Below are 21,464 nucleotides of genomic sequence, written 5' to 3'. Positions count from 1 at the left end.
TACTTCGAAGGCAGGGGTTGACAAACTGTGGCCCATAAGCCAAATGCAGCCTGTTCCTTGTTTTACAAATAAAGTTTTATTTGAACACATCATAGCGCATTTGTTTACATATTATCTATGGCTGCTTTCATGCTACAGCAGCAGAGTTGTTGCAACAGAGCCCATATGGCCTTGGAAAACCTAAGAAGTTTATTTACCTGCCCTCCCCTTCCTTTTTAAAGATTTCATTTATTTATTTGAGAGAGAGAGAGCAGAGAGAGAGCACCAGCAGGGGGACTGGCAAAGGGAGAGGGAGAAAGCAGGCTCCCTGTTGCGCAGGGAGCCCAGTGCGGGGCTTGATCCCAGGACCCTGAGATCATGAGCTGAGCCAAAGGCAGACGCTTAACTGACTGAGCCACTTAGGTGCCCCTTTACCTGGCCCTTTAGGGAAAAAGTTTGCCAACTTTAAGATAACATACGTACATTTATACTTCTATGCCAGACACTCTTGTATTTGGTGAGTAAGATATGAGAAAGTCACACTCTAGGGGGAATATGGATGTGCTGTACTATAGAATGTGTTAACTGCTTAAGTGCTTCTGTGTGTAGGAACAGGAGTTCATATTCAGTGCATCAGTGTTCTAAGCAGAGTCTTCTGTGATATGAGTTCTGAGTGTTGTTTCCTCTTTATTTTTTAATCTTCCTATTGTTTCTGTACATTAACTAATAACCTTTCAATAAGTTAACAGAGTGGGTGTTGTTTATAACCAAAAATCCTGGCTAGTGCATGGAATGATGTGGGCACATGAGTGCAACAGAGGGACCCTTGATAAAAGGGAGAATGGGGATACAGGAAATGTCAGCCATGCTTAATTGAATCTGGAACCGTTTGGCTTTTCCTGAGTGTGTGGGGTGGATTAAACTTTGTCAGCCATTATCAGGACTCCTGATACTTAAGGCATTTGTAGACTCTAGGCTTAGAGAAAAACTATAAAATCTTAGTTTGGTTATTAAGCAAAATTGGTGTATGTATACCTGAAGAGCTCGTTACTTTCATCTAATCAACAACCAGTATGATAATTATAGTAACCATTAAAAGTGTCAGATTCGCTGACCTTTAAATTTAGTTTGCTAAGAGTCTTGAATAGAGATGATAGAGTCCTGAACTTCGGAGACCTAGTTGGGAGGAGTTTTTTTACTCCCCCATGTTCATGTTTGCTGTCTCTTATAGTGTGTTGCTTATTAATATGTTGTTTGGTCATCTTATAATAATGTAAATGAGGTGAAAATATTGCCCTTGACAGTAATCAACAGAAAAAGTCAAATGAATATTATATGTAAACTTAATTCACGAACAAAATCTCCAGCAAACTTCTGAGGCCCTACTGTGAGCCAGGCAGCATTCCAGTTTCTAAAAGGGAGATGTGAGTATCTTGAAAATTAGAAGCTTAATGATGGAACTGCCGTATAGCCTTATTGACTGCATGAAAGAGTTTTGTCCAATTTAAGGGATATTTAAGAAACATAATTACTTTATTCTGTTTTGAAAATAAGCTACTGTAATGTCCGGTGTTTCAAAACCTATAAAGCGTAGAATTATTTGCAAGAATTCAGGTCATTTTGGAACTTTGCTTCTTTCCTGCTACAAAGGTGACTTACATGATCTGTTTTACATTTTTAAACACTTACTATATTAGTTTTTGGTGTTTTCATAGGTGTAAAATGAAGAACTTGGACTGGATTTAGCTTTCTTAGCTTTTAGCATTTAAAATTAATCAATGCAAATGGTGGTGTACGAGTTTTTCTGCCCACCTTGGGAACAGTGTAGATCAGGTGTTTCCTTTAAATTTACAGATTTCTTTTAGAAGAGAATCTGAATTCAGTGGAAAACTTTTGTTTTTAATATTGCAATTTTGCTTTATATTTGTTTTGAGTTTTAGAAAATTGCTTTGCATTTTCAGTAGCCTGTAAAAATTGCTTAAAAATGTTGAGTATTTCAGTTCCTTGAAAATATCCTTGAGTGAAAATCACTTTCTACGTAAGCAAGTACTTAATACTTTATTTGGAACTGCATAGCCCCCTTACAGGAAATCCATTTACAGAGATGATTATTATACCAGTATTTTTTTTTTTAAGTTGGCTCCATGCTGGGTGTGGGCTTGAATTCACAACCCTGAGATCAAGACCTGAGCTGAGATCAAGAGTTGGACGCTTAACTGACTGAGCCACCTAGGTGCCCTGTGATTATACCAGTATTAATGTGTACTTATAACATCTTTAGAGGTAGTCTTTTGACCTGAAAACAACAGAATAATGAACTTTAGCTTCTTCTTGAAAAGCTCTTGTAATTGTTTGAGATGAGCTTGCCTAGAATGATGTCACAAAAAAAAAAAAAAAAAAAACAAACAGACTAGGAAAGCCAGAAGAGCCCCAGGACTCAGGGTTTACAAGGACGTCAGACTTGTTAACTAACTTTATTACTCTGGGCAGGTCACTTATCTGAATCTTAAATTCCTTATTAAAAGAATGAGGGATTGTGATATGTACCTCTCTTGGGCAGAGGGAAGAGAGTAGTTATTATGACATCAGGTAATAGAGGTAAACTGGCTGAAGAGTGAGTATTCTTCAGGTACTTTCTTCATTCGCTACCCTTGTCCTTGGTTTTGGCTTTCTTTACTTGCAAAATGGACCTAAAATTTTTTGCCCTCTTTGCTTCTCTTGGGAAATAACATGACGTTACATAGCTAAAGGTGCATTAACACTGCTATTAAATTCAGTATTAACACTGAGCTAAAAATACAATATAGTTCTGTGTTTCATAGAGGTTTTAAGCCTGTGTGTCTGTGAACTTGGATAGGGGAAAAGGTTACATCTTTCTTTACGTGTTTTCTTCCATTTTTAATGTGGGCAACTGGTGGTATTAGTAGTAGCAGAAACTATTTCCCTTAGAAATTGCAGATATTTTCATAGTCTGTTACTGTTACAGAAATAAACTCATAATTATTTGGAAGTTTAATCATTAGATTGACTGGTAAATATTTTTATTTGGAGATTAGTTAAAAAGCACAGATATTACTATGTCATAAATTTGTGATTTTAATATTTTGATGATGGCACTCCAGTATAATTGGAATTATGCAATGTTAATGTATTTTGTGCATTTTAAAATGCTTTTCTAGGAAGGGCTTCACAGGCTTCACCCGAGGGGTCTATGCAGAAGAAAAGTGATTAATAACTTTTTTATTGTAGATATTGTGTTGATTTGATTGCCAAAGTTACCTTATTAATTCAGTTTATACTTCTCTTTGTTACACTGCATCCTAATACCCCAGTAAATTGGCAAAGGAATTCTTTTGTAACTTCTGGTCTGTGGAGAAACCACAGTTGGTTCAGAGATTGCTTCTATGTCTCAAAAGACAGAAAAAAAAATTATAGTTAGGCATGGGGGAAAAGGATATCTTAAGAGTAAAATCAGGCAGTGTGGTATAAATTATTGAAGCTTCGGTGTAGGTCCAGTATGGACTAGATTTAACACCTGTTTTACCACCTGACAGGTGGGAAGAGTCTGTTGTGCCACTGACTTAATAGAGCTCAAGGTGTTTAGCATGAGGCTGCTTTTCCATTGTTTGAGGTAGAAAGGAGGCTGTTTTAGGGTCACCCTCAGAGTTAAAGGACAAAGAAGAGAATGTTTCATATGAATGCTTTGTCTGTAAACACTGTATTTAGAGGATAAAACCATACAGTTAATTTTCTGGAAATGGAAATGTGTATGCTTGCAGCATCTCTTAAAACTACTTGTTGAGTATATATGTCACTGCCTTGATTATGCTTCATTGCTTCTGGGGGAGTCAGTATGGCAGAAAGGGAGGGTAAGACCATTTTAAGAAATTTAGGAAGAGTAGGGAGGAGGAAGTAAATTTTTTCTCAGTAATTATGTATTACGAGGGTAGATGGGAAAAGAGTTGATTTTTATTATGTATCTGATATACAGTGGTTTAGGTGAATATATATATATATATATATATTTTTTTTTTTTTTTTAGAGAAGAAAGAAAGGAAGACACTGAAAGACAGTGATCTCAAGATGAATCAGTTAGGAATGGAAACCCAGGACATGTATCTCAGTATCTTGGTATCTTAGCTTTTCATGTGACATTTTATTAAATTGTCCATTCTGGTACTAACAAATGCTAGTTTCAGGAAGAAACATACTAATGCAATCATGGAAGGATTAGAAAGGCATTACTGAGGTTAAATAGTATTATCATGATATGAATATTTTTCAGTAATAACTAAATTGGCTAAAAACCGGGGGGCATCCTAAAAAAATTTAAGGCAGGATTCTTATATATGTCATATTATATAAGGTCGAAAACGGAGATATAACCGGTTTACTGGAATACGTTTTTTTAAAAAATTCTCATCTGATTTTTAAAATTAGGAACTTAACAAAAATAAGACCCTGATTAGTATTAAGTGCCCAGTTATGTATATCAAGATACCATGTGTAAGGATACCTGCTTTTTACATAGTTAAAACGAGTGACTGCATAATCACTTATCCTAATGTAAATGTTGACACAGTTTGTTATAATACACAGAAAACCTGTAATAGCCCATCATGTTATCACATAGTTTCAACATTGTAATTTTAATCATTGGCATTTATAATGAGTACTGCTGAGAATATCTTGCTACAGATTACTTTCTTTTGTATTTCTTTATTTCTTTGGGGTGTATTCCAAAAGCAGAATTTCCTGTTCAGAAAAAAATCGAGCTTTTGTTAATATTGACAACTTATTTTCTAGAACTATTGAGCCGATTTATGGTGCTACTAGCAGTATTTATCTACTTGTTTAGTGATACTGCCTCATCAGTACTGGCATGTATAATTAATAATTATTTTGCTAGTTTAATGAGTATATAATCAGTAATACTTTAAAGCCATTTTGATTTGTGGTTTTAATCAGTAGTACAATCGTGTGTTTGTTTTGTAAAGAGTTTGCAGAGTTTGTCTTTTAACCATTTATTGAGTGGGGTCTGAGTGATATCTTTATATATTTAATTATTTCTTTACTTCCACAGTAACTTTTTGTTATGACTGTTGGATATTTTTCTATTCTATTACTTTTATTTTGCTATTTATTTTGTTCTAAGGGTGTAGGGATTTTAAATAAAATATATTAATCTGTTTCCATCATTACGTATATATCTTTCTTAGTCATTTTTTCCCCTTGAAAATTAGAATTTTTTTAAAAAGTCTCTTTTTGAAAAAAGATTCACCTGCTTAGATTATAGTAAATATTATGGTGAAGTTCTAGGTCTGACTCTAGTTTATTTACTTAGAATAATTTTGTTCTTTCATTTGTTTTTCTTATTACAGAAGCTCTACATTTTCATTTTAGAAATTTACAGATTCATGTTAATTCAGAGAGACTCGATATTTTGGAGTATAATCATATTAGTCTTTTCATTTATACTTTTAAAAAAGAAATGTGATGATACTGTATGTATGGTTTTATAACCTGCCTGTTTAGTAGTTTGTGGTTATTTTGCCATGTCACTTGTTATTTTTTGTAACAGTTTGATTGGTTGCATTGAAATCTAGCAGAGCCTACAGATATACCATGGTTCACTTAACTAATACCTCAGTATTATATACACTTTTATAAATAACACTGTAACTAGAATCTTTGCAGCTCTAACATTGTACACATTTTTATTATTTTCTTTGGGTAAATTTCCACAAATGAAATTATTTAGCACTTTTTAAATATCAAATAGGGGAAGACAGGTGGGTATGTGGTAGAGCTCTGGACTCTAGGGTAGGTGTCACAAGACTGTTTGGCCAATGATTACCCGTGTGACTGAGAACAAGAAATTTTCATGCAGTTGACCTTGTATCTTCAGCTGTAAAGTAGCCATAATGTGACCTGTCTTGTCTCCTCAGATTTTTGTTAGTAGAGAATTACTGTATAAGAGCACACAACTGTGGAGTCTTCTCTAAGTACAGAGCATTGTTGCTGAGTAATCACATTGTGTTCAGCTGGTAAATAAAGCGGTAGAACCTTATTCTTTTTCTCAGATGATTTGTAATTAACTGAAATAAAACAAGGTGGATGGGCTGCCTGGGTAGTTCAGTTGGTTAAGCGTCTGCCTTCAGCTCAGGTCATAATCCCAGGGTCCTGGGATCGAGTCCTGCATGGGGCTCCATGCTCAGCGGGGGGCCTGCTTCTCCCTCTCCCACGCCCCCTGCTTGTGCTCCTCACTATTTCTCTCTTTCTCTGTCAAATAAGTAAATAAAATCTTAAAAAAAACCCAAAAACAAGTTGGAGACCAACCTGATTTTTAAGAAAGAAACAGTGGTCTGAAAACATGCATTTTTAGAAGTCCACCATATCCTTATTTATGGAGGCTTTTTGTTAGCTGCACTCCCCCCGCCCCCAGTTCCTATAGTTGAGTTAGGTTTGTTGGAGATTTTAAAAGTTTAGTTTGCTTGTGTAAAAACCTGGTTTTGTGTGTGTTGGCCTATGATATATTTGTTCTTTTATGTTTGCAGAGCTCTCTTATTAAACCTAAAACTTTAATATCCATTTTTTTCCTTGAAAGATCCTTTTTCTAGAATACAACTTGAATTAACTCTAGTATTGAAAACTTGGATAAATCATTTTATAAGGGAAAAGGAAAAAAAACCTACCTTTATTTCATTCCAGTATTAGATTAATATATAACTTCAAAATTCCTGCAAACCTACATACTTGATATTTATTTACCTGCCTAGTTAGCCCTGTGTTTCTTAACTACTTTTTCTATAGCTTGAGTGCTTTAACTTAGTTTATATAGTCTGGCGTGTAAGTCTCACTTTCTGTCCCTTGTTCTTCCTTACTGATGAGATTGCACGAAGGATACAGCAGCTGTGTGGTTTAATAAATAACATGATCAGTACCTTTGGGAGCTCTCCTGAGTGTCTTCTGCTTCTTTAGTGTATAGCTTTAGGGTAGATACGGTAATGCAATACAAAATCGAGAAGTTAATGTAAAAATTGGCCTAGGACAATTAAATTATGTATGTATGTATGTATGTAATCTCTGCACCCATTGTGGGGCTTAAACTCATGACCCTGAGATCAAGAGTCACATGCTCCACTGACTGCGCCAGCCAGGTGCTGCTTTAAAAAAAAAAAAAAAAAAAAAAATTTTTTTTTTTTAAGGACACCTGGGTGGCTCAGATGGTTAAATGTCTGCCTTCGGCTCAGCTCATGATCTTCAGGTCCTGGGAGCCATGGGAGCCCCATGTTTGGCTGCAGCTCAGCAGGGTGTCTGCTTCTCCCGTTCCCTCTGCCTCTCTCCCTGCTTATGCTCTCTCTGTCTTTCTCCCTCTCAGATGAATAAATAAAATCTTTAAAAAAATAATAAAAATAAATAAAAAATTTTAAATTCTTAATAGTCTGGTACGAGCAAACTTGAAATACCTCTGTAGCAATACATGTGTGTATATATATATATATATATATATATATATATATATATATACACACACATACACACACACACACACACACACACAAACAACTCAGGGCTTGCAGGACTCCCACATTGGGTAGTGGCTTAGAGACAGGAGCTTTCTGTCCAAAATTACAAACTCTATAAAGAAATAAATCATAATGAACTGAAAACAGAAAAATTTTATAGTGACAGAAAATAAACATAGGAATCAAAGGAAGATTTAAAACAAATTATAAAATAGCATAGCATTGTTAAATTTTTTTACAAAGCTGAAAAAATTTCTAGAAATAAAAATATATAATTATCAAAATGCTGAACTATTGAAGAGGTAATACATTAAAAACAACTGGAGAGAATTAGTGATTAGAGGAGTGTTGCACAGAGATAAAGAAATGGAAAATATGAAAAAGTAGTATGGATTAGAGAATAAAATATGCAGTATGTGTCCAGTGAGAATTGCTGAATGAAAAGAGAGAATGAGAGAGACAATGGCTAATAATTTTCCAGAATTTAAGAAAAGCATGCATCTTCAGAATAAGGAAGCTTACCAAATCCTGAACAAGGTAAGTAAAAGCAAACCTGGAGAACACCCGCCCCCCAGATTCCTTAAAGCAGAGAGAAAAGGCAGATTATCTCAGATCAGTGAGGTAGATTGACAGTAGATCTCTCATCAGCAGTAACAGATGCCAGAAAAATAACGTCCTCTGAATGCTGAGGGAATAACAGTCAATTTAGAATTCTACATGCAATTAAATTATTACTTAATGGAAAAAGGAAGTGTTCCCTGGAGAAATAACAGTTCTAAACCTATACTCACCTAATAGCATAGCCTAAAAAAATATAAGTTAAAAAGTGACAATTTATAAGAAGAAACATCCACAATCATACTTGGGAAAAGTTAATATATTTTTTTCTCAAGGTGCTTAAGTAGACTAAAGTGAGCAACAGTAGGGAAACTATAAACAAAACATTAAGTACTTGTTTGGCTTGATCTAACTTATCAAATGCAAACGTACGTTATTGTCATTTATAGCCAGAACAGTTAGAAATGAAATTAAACTGACCATGTACTAAACATGAAGTCTTAATGAATTTTTTGACTATGGTATAGTAAAGTTAGAAATAAATAATAAGTGCTTTGTTCCCAGACTTGTAACCATTCCATTTGAAAATTAAAAAAAATTTCTTAGTCATGATTAGAGATCAAAACTGGAAAGGGAAACTTGTAGAGCCAGTGAAAAGACTACATATAAAAACCTGTGTGGGAAAACAGTAAAGCGATACTTAGAAAAATGGTATTTTATTTTTTTAAATTCAGTTAACTGACATATAGTGTATTAGTAGTTTCAGAGGTAGAGATCAGTGATTCATCAGTGTTATATAATACCCAGTGTTCATTACATCACATGCCCTCCTTAATGTCCATCACCCAGTTACTCCATCCCTCCGCCCACCCTCCTCCAGCAGCCCTCAGTTTGTTTCCTATAGTTAAGAATCTCTTATGGTTTGTCTCTCTGATTTTGTCTTGTTTTTATTTTTCCCTCCCTTCCCCTATGATCCTGTTTTGTTTCTTAAATTCCACATGAGTGAAATCATATGATAATTGTCTTTCTCTGATTGACTTGTTTTGTTCACAAAAATGGTGTGGTTTTAAATATAAGGCAAGACATTAAAAAAAAAAAAAGTGTTCCCCAGAAATGGAGATTTATATTTGTGTTTTTAGGAAATCTGTTGTTGATTTGTTCTTTTTCTTGGGCTTGGAAGTACTATTTAAAACAGGCACATTGACCTGACATGCCTTTGGTACATGTGAGTTTGGAAAGCTCACAGAGTTCATTTGGTAAGTGGTTTAAGATTAAAAAAAGAGGCAAATCTAGAAGAGATCTGGTTTTTTAAAAAAAAACAATGCAGTGGTTGCACTGTAGATATTAAAATATATTCCAACAGTACAGATAGGAAGAAAAATTCCCAGTGTTTTATATGAATGGGTAGTGTGGTTTGGGATAAAAATTTTAGTAATAGTATTATATACTGATTCAAAAAGTGTTTGTATACTCTGTCTCATTTGTGTGAGGAGTTTAAAGAAATTCTGTGCTCTGTGAAATAAGGGATGAAAGAAAAAGTATAGTTTCAATATTTTATAGATCATTTTTAAAAATATTTAAGTGTACTAATGTTATAAATATATACTTGATTACTTTATATATTCAAATGATAAAAGTTTTTTTAAAATATTCTGGAGAAAATAGGGGGATACTTTGTATATGGAGTGGTCTTATATTTTAACATACTTAATGACCTTGATGCACATACTAGAAAAGAAAAAGGGAATTACTTAGATAAAATTTTAATTTTAGGGATTAGAAAATGAGCCACAGAGTAAAGCCAACTAATGAAAAGTGATGAGGAAAAAGAAATTAGCAAAAAAACAATAAAAGAAACAGATCAATGAAACTGGAAGCTGGACCTTAGAACAATAAACTAAGCAGACTCTGGCAACATTAATCAAGCAAAAGGGAAGGTAAAATTTAACAGCATCAGGAATGAAAAGAGGATCATAACTGCCAACGTAGTAGATACAAAAAATCATGAGGGAATACTGTGATAACTTTCTAGAAATATGTCACCAAGACTTGTAGAAAATCAGATTTGGCTATAGGGTAGAGATTTAAATGTTTTGGCCATGTTACATTTGAGATAATCTAGACATTGAGCAGGGCAAGTTAGCCAAGCAAGTTCTAGAGATACAGATTTGGGAATTATTAACTTATAAATGATGTGAAAAGCAGGTCAATTTTGAGGATGTTCTAAGACCTGAGATGATAAGGATGAACAAGACAATAGTAGTGGGATGAAAAGAGGATGTGGAATGAGAAGATAGGTCTGAAGTACATTTAGGTTCATGAAAGTAGGTGACTGACTGTAAGGAGGGAGTGTTAACATTTTCTAGCTATGAGTTAAGGAAATGAATTTCATAGCTCAATTATTAGATAAAAAAATATCTCAGGTGGAAGTTTCTTTTAAAGAGAGGTTTAATTTGGCACCTGATTGAGTAAACTGTAGGGAAATGATGTTCCATTTTTTTTTCGATTTGGAGAATTTTCAGGTTCATTGTAGCATATTAAAAAGCAGTTGACACTGAAGTTCTAAAGCAGAATTAATTTTATATTAATTTAGTTGATGCTGTATAATGGATGAATTTTCTTGGCAGAGATAATATCAATGGAAGCTGATTTTCAAGTAATAATCTAATATACCTCACTAAAGGTTTTCAAATTGAAATAATATGTCATTTTTTTTCTGGACAACTAATAATGATTAAGAATGTCAGATCTTTTGGTTGGTTTGTTAGATGTTTTTAAGAACACTTACCCTAAGACAATATAGCATGATGGTTTTCTTGGATTAGAATTCACTTGTTTTGCTTTACAGGGAGAAGATAAAATTTAACATTGGTCTCAAGGACAGCTCTAAATTTCATTGAAGGCCACCAGCTTGCTGGTGAGTAATGTGCAGATTGCTAGTGTGTACTCTGTGGCTGTTTAATGCACCTTAGGTAAATAACTCAATGTATTTTTACTCAGATTTTTAAACTTTCAAGAAGAAAAAGTAATCTTTTTAGAGTTTACATTAATCAGAATTTCCTTTCGTCTTTGTCAGAACAGAAAAAAGGTTGAAAAGTGTTCTTGAGTTCATCTCTTTAGAATTTGAATCTATATCTTCCTCCTTTACTGTCCCTCTCCTCTCCCAGGCTGGGTGTAGAGGTGAACCGGATGCAGAGACAGCGTTTGGGTCCTTAGCAGTCTTGCTTCCTTGCTATGCGTTGTCTCTGAGTAAATTAAAACTTTCGGTTGTTGATCGGTATGCTTTTGATTATGTTGTTTGAGATATGTGCTATTTTAAATTACAGCTATAAATATTTTTAGAGAAGGTAAAATGATAGTAAAAGACATTGAAAATTAGAATAAGAGAGTTCTGTGTTATTTTATTTTTTTATTTTTAGAGAGCTCTGTTAAACTCACGGTTTAAAATGTTTTAATTTTTATTCTATACAAATTATATTAAAATCAAGACAGTATATAAAAGTAATAGATCCACTATGTTTTCTTTTTTCTTTAACTGAAGGTGACATTAGAATTCATACAAGTGAATTTTTAAAGAAGGTGACAAAAAGAGAAGGAAAATGCCGAAACCAGTAAGTGTGTTCTACTTTTACCACTACTTACTTAATAAAATATCAGGAGCATTAAATTCCTTTTGGAACAAGGCAAAATTTTATGGTAGAGTCGTTGGGAAGAAAAAAGCACTGATACTGCTGTTGCTTGTTTTAGATTAATGTGGCTACAATGAAGTACTCTGTGAGCCAGTGACGAAGAGGTATAGGTCGCGTTGCAGTTAAGATGAAACTTCATGGGTTCTGGAGCTAAACTGTCTTAGTTCATATCCTGGCTCTGCTGCTTCCCCTCTGTGACTTTTGATAGGTTACTTCAGGCTCTCCAGTTCTTAATTTCCTTCTGTAAAAAATGCAGACATGACTAGTTACTTACTTAAGGGAGTTTGGTGAGAATTAGAAGAAATTGGTACACATTCGCTGCTCAGTAAATAGTAACTTCTTGTTACAGGAGGAAGTAATGAGAAGTTGGAAGGATCCATGCATGAATTTTCTCATAATTCTAGCTTCGTTGCTAGTGATACTGATGCTGATATTATATAGTCTTCTGTTTTGTTTTTTTAATTTAAGGGGGTGTGTATGATTTTACTTAGCTTTATAATTATATAGTTCTTGACTAAGTTTTATTCCTTTTCTCTTGGCATAAATGTTTTTAAACTTCATATAACAATTTTGGGATTTTTTTCCAATATTTTTTTGGCCAGTTATCTTTTCTAAGAAAATCAGTGGTTATAGCTATTGGAGTTTTCTGGCATGAATATCTCTTCGGAATTACTTTAAAGACTCAGCAGGTAGGTTACAAAGTGTGATTTGGCATTGTTGGAGGGAGAGAAGAATAAGAAGAAATAAAAGGCATAAACACCAGAAAGGAAGAAGCAATTTTTTTTATTTGCAGATGGCATATTGTTTATGTAGAAAATCTTCAGGAATCTAAAAAACAACTACTAGAAATATAATTGGACTTAGCAAGATTGTTGGACACAAGGTTATATTTTTAAAAATCAGTAGCCTTTCTTATATACTATTTATAGCAAAATTTGAAAAATGAAGTAAAAAAAAATCCATTCGTAACAGCATCAAAGGCATAAAATACTTAGGCATAAATTTACTGCTTTGTCTGGGTGTCAGCCAGCAGCAAGGGAGGAAAAAGCATAGAGAAGCATGCTCATTATTTTATGCTGAGGCCCAGAAGTGGCCTATGTCTCTTCTGTCCTGTTCTGTGGGTGAGAGCTTAGTCATGGAGCCATATCTAATTGCAAGAGACCTTGAGAAATGTTTTGTAGCTCAGTAGCCATATACCCAACTATAATTTTGTTAGAATTTGGTGGTCAAACAGCAAGCAGTCTACCACAGTCACATGGTTAGGTTAAAGGAAATAAATCATATGATAAAGTGAACAACTGTTCATGATTTAAAAAATAAAAACCCAACACTTCTTTTTTTTTTTATTTTAAAGAGTTTATTTATTTATTCTACAGAGATAGAGACAGCCAGCGAGAGAGGGAACACAAGCAGGGGGAGTGGGAGAGGAAGAAGCAGGCTCATAGCGGAGGAGCCTGATGTGGGGCTCGATCCCATAACGCCAGGATCACGCCCTGAGCCGAAGGCAGACGCTTAACCGCTATGCCACCTAGGCGCCCCAAAACCCAACACTTCTTAAGCTAGGTGTAGAAGAAACTGTAACCGCAAAAGCTCTTTTTAATGTGTTAACAGTGGGAGCTTTTTTTTTTTTTTCTTTAAATCAAGAACAAGACAAAAGATGCTATCATTATTGCTATTCAGCATCAAACAGGGAAACCTGCACAGAAGAAAAATCAAAAGCTGAAGGACTAGAAAGGAAGAAACATTATTTGAAGATGTTAAGATTCTTTTTTATATCAGGGATTGGCAAATTATGGCCCATAGGCCAAATTCAGCTCACCACCTGTTTTTGTACGGCTTACATGCTAATAATGATTTTTACGTTTTTGGTGGATTAAACTACAAGAATAATATTTCACCTTCAAAATTAAATGAAATTCAAATTTCAGTGACTAGTTTTATTGGACTGTGGTATGCTCGTTGTTTATTATCTATAACTGCTTTGTTGCTATAGTAGAATAGTTGAGTAGATGCAACAGACTGTACAGTCTGCACAGATATTTACTGTTTGGCCCCAGAAAAATTTTCTGACCCCTGATTTATATAAGCACAAGGATTTACAGGCTCGTTATAACATTCAGCAAGGGAACTGATGAAATGATCAATAGAGGGGCGCCTGGGTGGCTCAGTCGTTAAGCGTCTGCCTTCGGCTCAGGGCGTGATCCCGGAGTCCTGGGATTGAGCCCCACATCAGGCTCCTCCGCTGGGAGCCTGCTTCTTCCTCTCCCACTCCCCCTGCTTATGTTCCCTCTGTCGCTGGCTGTCTCTCTCTCTGTTAAATGAATAAATAAAATCTTAAAAAAAAAAAAAAGAAATGATCAATAGAGAAATCACTTGCATTTCTACAAAAGCAAAATGATTTTGGAAAGCTATCATCAAATTCACAATCCTGTGTTTGAAACCCTTTAAGCTAGATGAGTTTCAATATTTGGAATTTTTTGGATTTTAGAAAGATGAATATACAATACATTATGTTCCTATATCATTATGTCATGAAGCTTCCCTCAAGGTCTTGTGTATCACCTCAAAAACATTAGTATTTTTATAGGTCATTGTGTGACTATTCATTTGAAATGGGATAAATTAATCCACCAGATAGTCTCACATCACTTCATGTTAAGGTTTTGCTAAAATTGGCTAATAAACTTGCTTTTGATGCTTTTGGGATGTCAAGCAATTGTGGACCTGAATTTATCATAGTGACAAAATCATTGTGATTTATGGGAAAGATATCTAACAAATGGTTATTATGATTTTTGTTAAGATTTTATTTTTGTTAAGTAATCTCCACACCCAGCAGGGGCCTCAAACTTACAAGCTTGAGATCAAGAGTCCCATTCTCCCCTGACTGAGCCAGCCAGGTGCCCTGATTAATATGATTTTTATGGAGAAAATCATGAACACTTTTTTGAAAGATCATATAGGAGACAAATTAATGCATAGAGAGAACCACAGTCATGAATAGGAATTGTCAATATTGAAAAGATGTTATTTCTCACCTGAAGGGACTGATGAATTTAGTGTAGTTCCAACTTAAATCATAGCGGGGTATTTGGAAGTTTACAATTTTGTGTGAAGTCAGGATCAAGAACAAAGAGCCAAAAGTAGCTCACAAGTTTTGAAGACAATGAGGGGAGACTTTTCTTACCATATAGCAAGACTTATTTAAAAATGTTGTAATTAAGACAGTGTGGTTTTGACAGAATAGTTAATCAACCAGTGCAACAGAATAGCACAGATTCAGATCCTGTACCTCGTAGACATTTGATCTGTGACATAATAGTCTTTGGGAAGCAAATTAATCCGTATACATCACTTAGGTATGTTAAATCCCCATATCATTATCGTATAGAGATTGAAAAATGAAATTCGACCTCTACCTTAAATCATAAGCAAAAATCATTGAAGACAAATTATGAAAAACAGAACTTTAGGATGATATATAAGAACATCTTTATGACTCCAGAGAAGAGAAGGAGTTGTTAAATATGGCCAAAAAAATTGGTACCTGTATGTAAAATGTTGATAAATTCAATGTTAAAATTAAGAATATGTTCACCATAGGGCGCCTGGGTGACTCAGTCAGTTAAGTGTCTGCCTTCAGCTCAGGTCATGATCCCAGAGTCCCGGGATTGAGTCCTGCATCAGGCTCCCTCCTCAGCGGGGAGTCTGCTTCCCCTTCTCCCTCTACCCCTCTCCCTTCTTGTGCTCTCTCTCTCTCTCTCAAATAAATAAATAGAATCTTAAAAAAAAATACATGTTTACCATAAAGAAGGACACATCATAATGTAGAGTGACAAACTACAAACTGGGAGAAGATTTTTTTTGTGATGTAAATAAGTGACAAAGGATTATTATCTAGAATATATGAAGATCTCCTACATAGTAAAAAGAAAAAGACAAAAAACCTAATAGAAAAATAAGCAATAGATGTTAACAGACATTTCCAAAGACAGAGAGACTGTGTGGTCCATAAATATACCATATTAGTTTTCTGTTATTCTATAACAAATTACCACAAATTTAGTAGCTTAAAGCAATACCCATTTATTATCTCACAGTTTTGTAGGTTAGAAATATGGGATGATGTGACTAGGTTCTCTGCTCAGGCTCTCACCAGCCTGAAATCAAGGTGTACCGCAGTTTCATTCTCATCTGGAGCTCGGGGTTCACTTTCTCTTTCAAATTCTGTTGGCAGAATTCATTGTCTTACAAAAATGATCCATCCTTTATTGGAGGATGAAGTTCCCATTTTCTTACTAGCTATTGGCCAGGGTCACTCTTAGCTCCTAGAGGCCGGTGTTGGGTCCTTACCCCAGAGCCCCTCCAACTCAGTAATGGAGAACCTCTTTTATGTCAAATTCCTGTCACGCTTTGAATTTCTCTGACATCTTCAACCAGTCAGAGAAAACGCTTTGCTTTTAAAGGACTCCTGTGAATAGCTTAGCTCCACTCACATAATCCTCCGATTTTGAGGTCAACTGATTAGTAACCTTAAGTACATCTGCAAAATTCCTTTTGTCGTGTGATGTAACATAATCATGAGAGTGACACCAGGGGATGGAGATCATGGGGCTGTCTTAGAATTCTGCATGCTACACATACAAAAATGTTCTCAGCTTCTTGAGGAATCAGAGATCTGCACAGTAAGACTATATTGAGATATCATTTTACACCCACTGGATTGTCAAATACTTAAAAAAAATCTGATAATACCCACTGTTGGTGAAAAATACAGCTCAGCAGGAATTCTTATGTGCTGTTGATGGAGTGTGGATACTGTCATGTTGGAGGACAGTTCACTTTTACATGGTGTAAAGGTGAAGGCTTGTATATTTTATCACCCAGGAGTTTGTCTGTGTATATACTTCTAGATAAGCTCAGATACATATGCACTAGGAGACATACACAAGAATGTTTATAACAGTATTGTTCTTGATAGCCAAAAGATTAGAAACAATTTAATATCCATTGACAAGAAAATGGGTAAATTATTGTCCAGCAGTAGTTGTATAGCAGTAAAAATAAATGAATTGCAACTACTCACAGAAAAATCAATGAAGCTTAGAAACAGTGGAAAAGCAAACTACCATGTGGTATAATTTTCGTTTAAACTTTCTACTGACATAGAGTATACATACTGAGAAGAACGTATTGTGTATAGTTGGTGAATTTTCATAAAATAAATGTACTCCTGTAACCATTGCCTACATCAAGAAAGAAGATTTTCTTAGCCAGTACTGTACAACTTTAATACAGCTAAAAATCAAGGAAAGCTTAATATTTTACATACAGGTACCTACATTTGTGGTGAAACTATTCTTTTAAAAAAAGGGAATGATAAATACAAAATTCAGGTTAGTGCTTACCTGTGGGAGTTTGGGACAGAGAAATTCACAAGAAATACATTGGTATCTATAGCATTATTTGCCATTTCTAGTTAATAAGTTGAATGGTAGATTTATGGGTAATGGAGAACTTTCTCTTTACTCAAAATTTCTGGTAGTAGATGTATAAGTTTTCCACATCAAGCAATTCTCTACTTCCATGTAGACCTCCATTGTGTATTCTGCAGTTTAATTCATTCTGACACCAGCTACCCAGATTAGCACAGACACCACAGGTTAAGGGCTCAGTCCCTCAAGACTGCTGTCCCCTTCAAACACCAATCACAGGTAGTGGGTCCCCACGTTACCCACATTTCTAACTTGGCTACACATTGGAGATTCCCATGATCCCCTCCTCAGGCATTGTAATTCCTTGTAACAGCTCACAGAACTCAGGAAAACACTTATTGTTACTGGTTAATATGAAGGATGTTATAAGGATATGAATGAAATAAAGATGAAAAGGAGGTACATAGGGCAAGATCCAGAAATGTCCTGAGCACAGGAGCTTCTGTCCTTGTAGAGTTTACGGCCCACCTTTCTCTTTGCATGTGGATGCATTCACCATCTTGTAAACTCTCTCTGAACTCCTTTGTTTAGGCTTTTTATGAATTTCCATTATGTAGGCATGATGGATTAAATTATTGGCCGTTGATGATTAACTCATTTCCCAGCTTCTCTTCTCTCTGGAGGTTAGGGTGGGTGGCTCTAATCACATGGTTGTTTCTTCTGGCTACCTGCCCCCATCCTGAAGGTGTCTAGGGGTCCATCATGAGTCATTAGTGTAAACTCAGGTATGGTTGAAAGGGGCTTATTATGAATAACAAAAGACTCCACTCACTTCTATCATTCAGGAAATTCCAAAGGTTTTAGGAGCTCTCTGCCAGGAAACAGAATGAAGACCAAATATATATATATATATATATATATCATATATGTATATATGATATATATATATATTATATATTATCATATATATATAATACACTTATATATATGATGATATATATATGATTATATATATATATTATCACAAAACGTTTTGTGATTTACAAGATTTATTTGATTAGAGAAGGTATGTCAGATAAAAGCTACATGTGCAGAGGTATGGTTAACAATGAGTAAAAATAAAGGAGAAATCAGATTTAGAATTCTAATAGCGTGAGTTAAAGTTAAAAAGATCAAATTGTACCACATGATGGTGAATTCTAAGAGGAGATGCTACTCTAGAGTTAAGATTTAATTAAGGCATGTTAATTTTTTGGTAAAATATCCAGCTAGAAAGGTATTTATAAAAAAAAGAATTTAAAATAGAGTCTAACAAATACAAGTCAATCAGTAAATGCTTTATAAAGTGAATATTTTTGCAATAGGATAAAACTGAGTATCTGAATTTTGTATTGAAAAATACAAAATAGTGAATGTCATTCAAAGAATTTGGAGTTATGTTTCTTCTGAAATACCTACTCTGCTGTTTGATATCCCATGCTCTTGGGCAAGTAATGGGGGAACTCTTTTAGTTTGTATAGAAATGAACATATTTCCTAGTATTGTTGCCGGGGCTAAATGAGAACATGGAAAGCTCATGGCCTAGTGCCTCGTATATGCCAAGTATTCAATAAATGTTTTTAAATGAGGACTTTGTTGGGGCGCCTGGGTGGCTCAGTCGTTAAGCGTCTGCCTTCGGCTCAGGGCGTGATTCCAGCATTCTGGGATTGAGCCCCGCATTGGGCTCCCTGCTCCGCTTGGAGCCTGCCTTTTCCTCTCCCACTCCCCCTGCTTGTGTTCCCTCTCTCGCTGGCTGTCTCTCTCTCTCTCTGTCAAATAAATAAATAAAATCTTTTAAAAAATAAAAATAAAAAATTAAAAGAGGACTTTGTAAGCTCTTTCTTTTTAAAATAGATTTAAGATTTCCACTGATTAAAATCAACTTTATCACTTTAATAAAGAAAATCTTAGGTACAGTTATGGAGTAGCTCTTTATTGTGTGCATATTCTACTTTATTTTATAAATCAGATAAAAATATTGCCTCATGTTTAATGCTTAATAAGTATATTCTCTTTCCTAGTGATTTTCCCTTTTGTTTTTATTGCAGATCAATGTAAGAGTAACCACCATGGATGCTGAGCTGGAATTTGCCATTCAGCCCAATACAACTGGCAAACAGCTTTTTGACCAGGTATCATTTAACCATATGAAGAGTGCAACTTTTTGACAACATACAACATAGAAGCTATTGCAACTTCTTTGTATGTTTTTCTGTAACTTTACTGGTATTGCAACAGTGTGGCACTTAGAATTTTTCAAGATACCTTTTTAGTTATATTGAATAGTTGTAGAGCTGCTATTCTTTCTCATTCCTAGATTGGAGAGATAAGACTTTCTAAAAATAATTATCAGCAGGTATTTCTTTAACATCCTCTAAGTAAAGCATTGTAATGAGGATTCAAAGGAATGAAAAGATATTGTACATAGTGGGATGGGTGGAGATCCTAGGTAGAAGGGATGGCAGGAGCAAAGGCACAGAGAATTATAGTCTATAAGTAGTCACCTGACAGCAGTTTCCTGTCACAGCCTCATGATAAGCTAACATGGGTGTCATGTTGAGAGGATTTGGACTGCTGATCTTGTCTTTTTTTCTCACTCTTGAGTGCACATTTGAGTCACCTGTGGAGCTTTAGAAAAAGAAAAAAAGACAGTGCTTGCAGACCACCTCCAGAGATTCTGATTTAATTCTCTGGGGCCTACTAGAAATCATTAATATTTTATTTATTTATTTAAGCTCCTCAGGCGATGCAGTAAGTAATGTTGTAAGTGATGTTTTATTGAGAAGGGGAGAAAAGAGATTGGTGCCCTGAGGCCAAGTGATTAGGAAAGTGACTTGATGATTACAAGGGGGAGGAAGGTGATAAGGGCATGAGAGTCAGGGGAGAATGTTTACATGAACTTTTCCATTTGGGCGGAACAGTAGTAGTTTGTGGTCAGACCTCCTTGACCTTAGAGAACAGGAGACAGCGTTTCTAGCACACAGCAGTAGGTTACCTAGTAGATATTTTGGTTTTATTAGGTGTCATTCTGTCACATACTGATCTAAAATATGATATAAAATTTTAGAATTTCTGGAAAGTTCTTTCTTTTCTTGACAAAGTAATATACTTAATCTTTCTGATTTAGGTAATTGATGATCTTGAAAGTCCTGATAAGGGCTTTTTGTAAGATGAAGGGTTTTCTGTAGAGTGAACAAATTCTTAAAATCATAAGCAGTTACATGCACCATACATACCTTGTACGTATTGTACCTTATGAACTATGACCTACTTCTGTTGATTCTTCTAGGCTTCCTATTTGTAAATATATCATCTATCTTACTTGAATAAAAATATGAATGGAGTTAGCATTCATTGTACTTAAACAAGTTGAAATGTTATTTATAGTGAGTGAAATGTTTGTGGTAGTCAAAAACTAATCAGTAGGCTTCTTTGGTTCGTATACTGAGAAATAAATAACTTGTTTATTAAGTAGAATTGCTTTAGTTTAGATACCAGGAGAGAAGGAAACCTCACTTATTGTAGTGCAGTACTATCTACTAGTTTAAAAGTGTGGGCCCTAGAGCCACACTGCCTGCATTGGAGTCCTGGCTCTAGCTGTTTTACTTGGGACAAATTACTCTTTTTGCCTTGTTTTTTTCATTTGTACAATTAGGATGGTGATAGCACTCTTCCTTAGCAAAGAAATATACCTGTAACGCTTATGTAGTTTCGTTTTTCCTTTGAAATAAAGTACCATTTACTTACACTGTGAATGAACTAAAATTGAACTTTTTTTTTTTTTTTTAAGGTGGTGAAAACAGTTGGTTTGCGTGAAGTCTGGTTTTTTGGACTGCAGTATGTGGACAGCAAAGGTTATTCTACATGGCTTAAACTAAATAAAAAGGTAAAATACGTTATAATATTCAGCTGATAACTAAATTACTTTGAAGTTATTGTGATCATGAATTTGTACTAGAAAAGCTCAGGGTCTTTGAGTCAGGCCTCCGTTTACAGTTATCTCTGAGTTATTAAATGTGTTGTGTCTTTTAATTCAGTAAGTTATCATTAACTCATCATTTTAGAAAAAAGAAATGTTCTCTTTTCCTTTTTGAAAATTTAACATGTAATAAATATTATTAGGTGTAACTGAGTACTTTCACTTTGACTCAGACATCTACAGGATAAGCTTCTTAAGGGAAGTTTCAACTTAGTTATTAGACAAGGACCTATAAGTTTAGAATCTTACACACTAG

The 21,464-nt window shown here is 34.8% G+C and overlaps 1 protein-coding gene across 3 annotated transcripts in view; it reads left to right on the top strand.

Annotated features, from left to right (window-relative positions):
- The window catches only part of RDX (radixin), a 66,119-nt gene that overhangs the window by 4,948 nt on the left and 39,707 nt on the right, over window positions 1-21,464 (top strand). For 2 of the 3 annotated variants that reach the window (XM_026505799.4, XM_048217374.2), the window contains exons 2-5: window positions 10,915-10,983; window positions 11,608-11,677; window positions 19,278-19,361; window positions 21,020-21,115. In XM_026505799.4, coding sequence (XP_026361584.1) covers window positions 11,666-11,677; window positions 19,278-19,361; window positions 21,020-21,115 — 192 coding nt within the window. In that variant the 5' untranslated portion in view covers window positions 10,915-10,983; window positions 11,608-11,665. Of the gene's footprint in view, window positions 1-10,914; window positions 10,984-11,607; window positions 11,678-19,277; window positions 19,362-21,019; window positions 21,116-21,464 lie in introns of those variants that run through there. The other variant, XM_026505802.3, reaches the window with a different exon arrangement.

The sequence above is a fragment of the Ursus arctos genome, unplaced genomic scaffold (assembly GCF_023065955.2).
Source record: "Ursus arctos isolate Adak ecotype North America unplaced genomic scaffold, UrsArc2.0 scaffold_22, whole genome shotgun sequence".
Classification (NCBI taxonomy): Eukaryota; Metazoa; Chordata; class Mammalia; order Carnivora; family Ursidae; genus Ursus; species Ursus arctos.
Note: the sequence above shows the minus strand (reverse complement) of the source record. Positions and strands in the feature narration are given on the sequence as shown.